This window comes from Miscanthus floridulus, unplaced genomic scaffold (assembly GCF_019320115.1).
Source record: "Miscanthus floridulus cultivar M001 unplaced genomic scaffold, ASM1932011v1 fs_723_1_2, whole genome shotgun sequence".
NCBI classification, from domain to species: Eukaryota; Viridiplantae; Streptophyta; class Magnoliopsida; order Poales; family Poaceae; genus Miscanthus; species Miscanthus floridulus.
Genome location: NW_027097169.1, coordinates 22,649 through 27,552, shown reverse-complemented (window position 1 = coordinate 27,552; position 4,904 = coordinate 22,649). Strand labels below are relative to the sequence as shown.

The 4,904-nt window shown below is 46.3% G+C and overlaps 1 protein-coding gene across 10 annotated transcripts; it reads left to right on the top strand.

The window, feature by feature from the left end:
• Positions 1 to 1,636: 1,636 nt before the first annotated feature.
• Positions 1,637 to 4,005, top strand: LOC136532835 (uncharacterized). 10 transcript variants are annotated; one of them, XR_010778339.1, is made up of 5 exons: positions 1,637 to 2,095; positions 2,506 to 2,853; positions 2,968 to 3,036; positions 3,115 to 3,179; positions 3,483 to 4,005. XR_010778339.1 is itself a non-coding variant. In XM_066525412.1 (4 exons), exons 1-4 carry the CDS (start codon positions 1,769 to 1,771, stop codon positions 3,775 to 3,777), a joined length of 756 nt encoding a protein of 251 aa, XP_066381509.1. In that variant the 5' UTR covers positions 1,637 to 1,768; the 3' UTR covers positions 3,778 to 4,005. The 10 variants fall into 10 exon arrangements, 1 of the variants encoding a protein (XP_066381509.1); XR_010778337.1 differs by having other exon boundaries at positions 2,506 to 2,729; positions 2,809 to 2,853; positions 2,968 to 4,005; XR_010778340.1 differs by having other exon boundaries at positions 2,506 to 3,036; positions 3,551 to 4,005.
• Positions 4,006 to 4,904: the final 899 nt, after the last annotated feature.

Genomic DNA, 4,904 nt, shown 5'->3' with positions numbered 1-4,904 from the left:
ACAAGTCCTCATGCAACAGCCGAAGTGTTGTAAGTTTGATTGATCAGTTACCTCTCGTGGGCTGTAGGTCGCTTAAAAATAATGCTGGTAGTGGCATTAGATATGCTAGTGAAGCACCAAACAGAGGTCACCTAAAAATATCACTGGTAGTGGCATTAGATGCGTTAGTAAAACGTCAAGCCATAACAAGTCGCATCGCCAGGTTCCGTTTTATTTCTGCCCTATCACACCCTTCCGTACCATGCTCTTCTTCCATTCAACCACTACAACATGTCTCTTAATATAAGACATTTTGTTAAAAGCATTTCTTCAAAGTGTCTTAATTTCTTGTTGCATAAAGGCATTTATCTCAAAAGACCTCTAAAACATATTTTAAGGCCAGTCTCAATGCACAATTTCACCTCACAGTTACCAAGATCATGAAACAAAGCATGAAACATGTCTCATTCTCAGTGCAGAGTTTCATCGCACAGTTTCATGTGTTATTTTAGCTTTTTGGGTCCCACCGGCTTCTCCCTCTACTCTGCCCACCAGGGTCGCGCGCTTGCGAACACAGAACGGACGACGACGGTGCAGACGCGAGCAGCAGCCACGGAAGACGACGGTGCGAACAGGAGATGCACGGGCTGCGTAGCGGCGACCACGGAAGACGGCGGCGCGGACGCGAGCGCGCGGCGTGCAGCGGAGCCCGCGGTCGGTTGCGCCCGCGCCCAAGACCGGAGGAGCCGCACGTGGCGGTGCTCGCGCCCGCGGCGGAGCTCACGCCCATGGCCGGCGGCGCCCGCGAAACCCGCAACGGCAGGAACCACGCTCGGCGGTGCTCGCGTCCGCCCTCGGCCGGCGGCGCTGTGCCCGGCGATGCCTGCGCCCACGGCCGGCGGAGCCGTGCCCGGTGATGGTGGTGTTCGAAGGAGGAAGAAGATCACAGACGCGATGAAACGAATCGAGGCTCTCAGTGCGGGTTTCGTGCCCGTTTCACGGCGTTGGTAATGACGCCCAGGTCGTTTCGTGGGGATGAAACGAATGTCTTCTCTCTTCTACTAGTTTCATGCAGAAAGTTCAGATCTGCTGATGTGGCGTCCTATTAAATGTGCATGACACACCTCATGAAACTCCATTGAGAATGGCCTAAAGGCAAAATTAAAAAAACACCTTAATTACATATGACAATTGAAGGCGTTTTGTCAAAAGTGCCTTAGTAACCTGCAACTATTTGAGGCATTCTTCCAAAAACGCCTTTAAAACTCACGGCAGATTTCCGCGCGTGCGCCCCGCCAAGGCCTGGCGCGCTGGAGCGTGGCCTCCACTGATTTGCAAAAAAGTCCTCCATGTTTTATAAAATAAACCCGCAGTCCATCCAAGAAAGTTCGCATAGTATATACGCGTTCAAAAATAGCAGCCTGTTCGGGAGGCCGTATCGTATCGTGGATTATTTACTGCTGGCTAGTTTAGTGTGAAAGAAAAACACTGTTCTCGACTTGAAATTTACGATTATTTACGAGCAAGCGAACATGTACTCTATTTCAACGTGAAGAAGAAAAAAAATAAGCAACCTTGTCATTTTTCAGAAAACTCCCCGAACGTGAATTTGCGGACCTCCTCCCGACCCCGACCCCCGACTCCTCTCATTCGTCTCCCTCCTCCTCCTCCTCCTCCTCCTCCTCTCTCTCTCTCTCTCTCTCTCTCTCTCTCTCTCCCCCCTCCCGCCGCCACGGCCGCCGCCGCCCTTCACGTCCCCGCTGCCAACCCACGCTGCTGCTCACCGCACATGTTTCCCACGCCGCCGTCGCTCAGTCGTGGGGAGCCGCGCGAGGTCGGTGGCATTCGGCGGCGCAACGGCGGGGGAGTCACGCGTCGCCGTTGCGGAGATAGGTCGGAACTCGCTGGCCTCCTTGGCACTCAGCCTCGTTGCCCACGACACTACACCCTCATAAGAAGGCAGCCGGGCTCCCAATTTGTGATGGGAAGCGGCTGCTCGCCTTCCCCCAGATCCGGCCGACACCTTCTCCGTCAGATCCGGCACGGTGGTGATGACGGCTGCTTCCTTGCCCACGGGGAAGTTTTGTACCGCGTTCGTCTTGAACTCTTCGGCCAGGTAAGCATTACATGTTGGGTGCCCCCGGTCCATCCATCCATCCCTCTTCACCCCGATCTACAGGTTCATGTGATTGTGTCTACATACTACTATACATTTCTAAATGTTTTGGCATGTTTGTTATTCAGATTCAATAGTACCATGATGCTATCATCTTAATTTTTATTTTTGTTCTTGAGTGTAGAGTTGTGTTCTAAATTTGGTCTTTGTTGACACATTTATGTACCTTGTGTATGTCGACATTCCAATTGAATGGAAGGGCAAATTAATCAGATGTGCTACTCAACCTGTGTAGTTATTTACTCTTACATGCCAGCTGCTGCATGATCCATACTAAGCATGTAGCCTTTTTTTGCTAAATGACTTCCTCAATTAGATTATAAATTTATATTTTGGGTTGAGTTTTTCAGTTGTACCTCTGGTGGCTTGCCGAGCACTGGACATCGTCCACATTGATGAGCTGCATGTCTTCCTATATGCCGATAGTTAGATGCTGTTGTTGGCAGCAATAACGTGACGTCGTGGATGCTTGACCATGCGGCAAGGCTGCCCCGGCAACTCATTGCTGAGGATGGTGTCTGCCTTGTCGAGATCCACAAGCTTATGATTATCTTGTGATAACCAGATCTCCTGGGTATTTAAATTGGATAGTTCTTTATGCTTTTGAGAAATATCTTGGTCTCATTGAACTATTTGGGATTTTTAAAATGCAGTGATAGTGGGTGGACAAATAGCTGATCTGCATAATCCTCTTATTGGTGCTCTTTTTTCTCAGATTTTTTTGTTTTGCCATGTCTTTCTTCTCTATGTTCTGATTTTTCTCAGTTTTTTTTTTTGTTTTTTCATGTTTTCCTGTGTTGTTTGTTTTCAAGACCAAAGAGCAGATGGAGATGAAGATGATGCTGCAGCAGATGGCGTGCAAGCAGAGGGTCTTTCAAATGGTGATTTTCAGTTTCCTGTATTAATCCTCCTACTGTGAATGATCTTTTTTTTTTTGTTCCATGTCATGGGTGATATAGATGGAAGAACAGAAGGAGTGCAAGCACATGCTGCGATGGCCTGCAAGGTGCAGCAACAGATGGAGGTTGGTTTCATTCCACATATGCCTCTGTTTAGGTTCAGAGTAGACAGTTCAATCCATTGTATTACGATCAATAGTAAGCATATGTTAGCTAGAATCCAGTTTCAGTTCTGTCCATTGCATGGCTTCAGGTTTCAGATTTCAGTGTATTATCAGGTAGCATTCAGGTTTCTGTGAACTTGGTAGTCTTCAGGTTTCAGTTAACTGTGAACTTTGGTAGTCTTCAGGTGCTTCAGTTAACTGTGCATTCTATTATTCAGCCTGGATTGTCTGTTGGTAGTCTTCAGGCTTCAGTTAACTGTGCAGATTGAACATGTTGTTTGTTGCACGTACACATCATCGTCGTCGTCCTGGCTATCCATCACATGCACCAGCGTGGCAGCGTGGCGTGGTGACTCAGCTGTCACCCTGCGTTGCCGCTGTTGTCTGCCCTCACCAGCCGCGCATGCTGCAGCCCCAGCGGACACCGCTTCTCACAACTATCACCGTCAAATCAGACGTGCACCATGTGCGTTCTGAAGCCAGCGAGGGGAAGAGGGGATGGACGCACGCACTGAAGCCTGAAGACACAGGCGGAGGGAGACTGATGAAGCCAAAATGAACAAGCATGACAGCGTGAGACAGGAAAGGTGAGAGATGCTGAGTTTCTATGAAAATATTTTTTTGAATGGTCCGGCGTGTATATGGAAACCACGTGATGATTTATGGGCTCAGACTGTCCTGAGATTGCATGTCAACATATCAGTGAATGATTGAGCGTTAACCAAATCAAATTATCTTATGTTTTCTTCATTTTATCGTCGTTAAGATTTTCTACATGCTTTTCTATTGCGCATAATCTTTGTTTTTTTTTGAAAGATTGCACATAATCTTTATAGAATGATTGGGTACTAATGAATCTACATTTATATTGATTGTTTCCAATTATTTTTCGATGAATACGCATATCTTTCCAAAAAATTTATTGCATATCCCGCAGCAACGCACGGGGTGTTATTAGTAATATGTATGGCACAGGGCGGAGAAATAGAAATGGATCGGAAGTTACTAACGGAGGTGAAATTATTCTTTTTATGATAAGCGGCGTTGGAATTTGGACGCCAACAGACAACAAATAGATGCGGAAATTATCAGGTTGTGCCAAGCCTTTATGGCACATGACATGTACAGTGGTTCACATAAGAATAACTTCAGTACATAACGTTCGTTTTAGGCAGCAAGGCAAATGGATATACTAAGAAACGATTTTGACTGTAACTTTTTGCTATAAAATATAGTCAATATATACTTTTATGAAACTACATTTCAAGATGAATCTATTTACATCACTTTTATATTTTCAAACTCAACCCAAAAGAAGTTATTTGTAGTCAAAGTTTAAAATGTTTGACTTAAGACAACCTCAAAACAACTTGTTTTAGAGAACCGGATGGAGTATAGGTTATTATTTATTAGTTGACTACTTTATGTCTGTTTTCTCTGTCTCTCTCTTTTAGGTACCGTAGCCGCTGGAATGAGAAGGGAATTGTTGATTACATGTTTTGTTTGGTTCGGCCGTGGTAACAGGATGGGCGGGAGTGGAATGGTTTGCCGATCAATTCGGATGTAATCGACTTACTGAAGCATGGGATCCATTACCCTGCTTTGACAGGATGGGCGGGGGTGGAATGAGAACAAGGGAATGCAATGCTATGCAGCAGGTTGGGCACATCAAGATATGAAGAGATC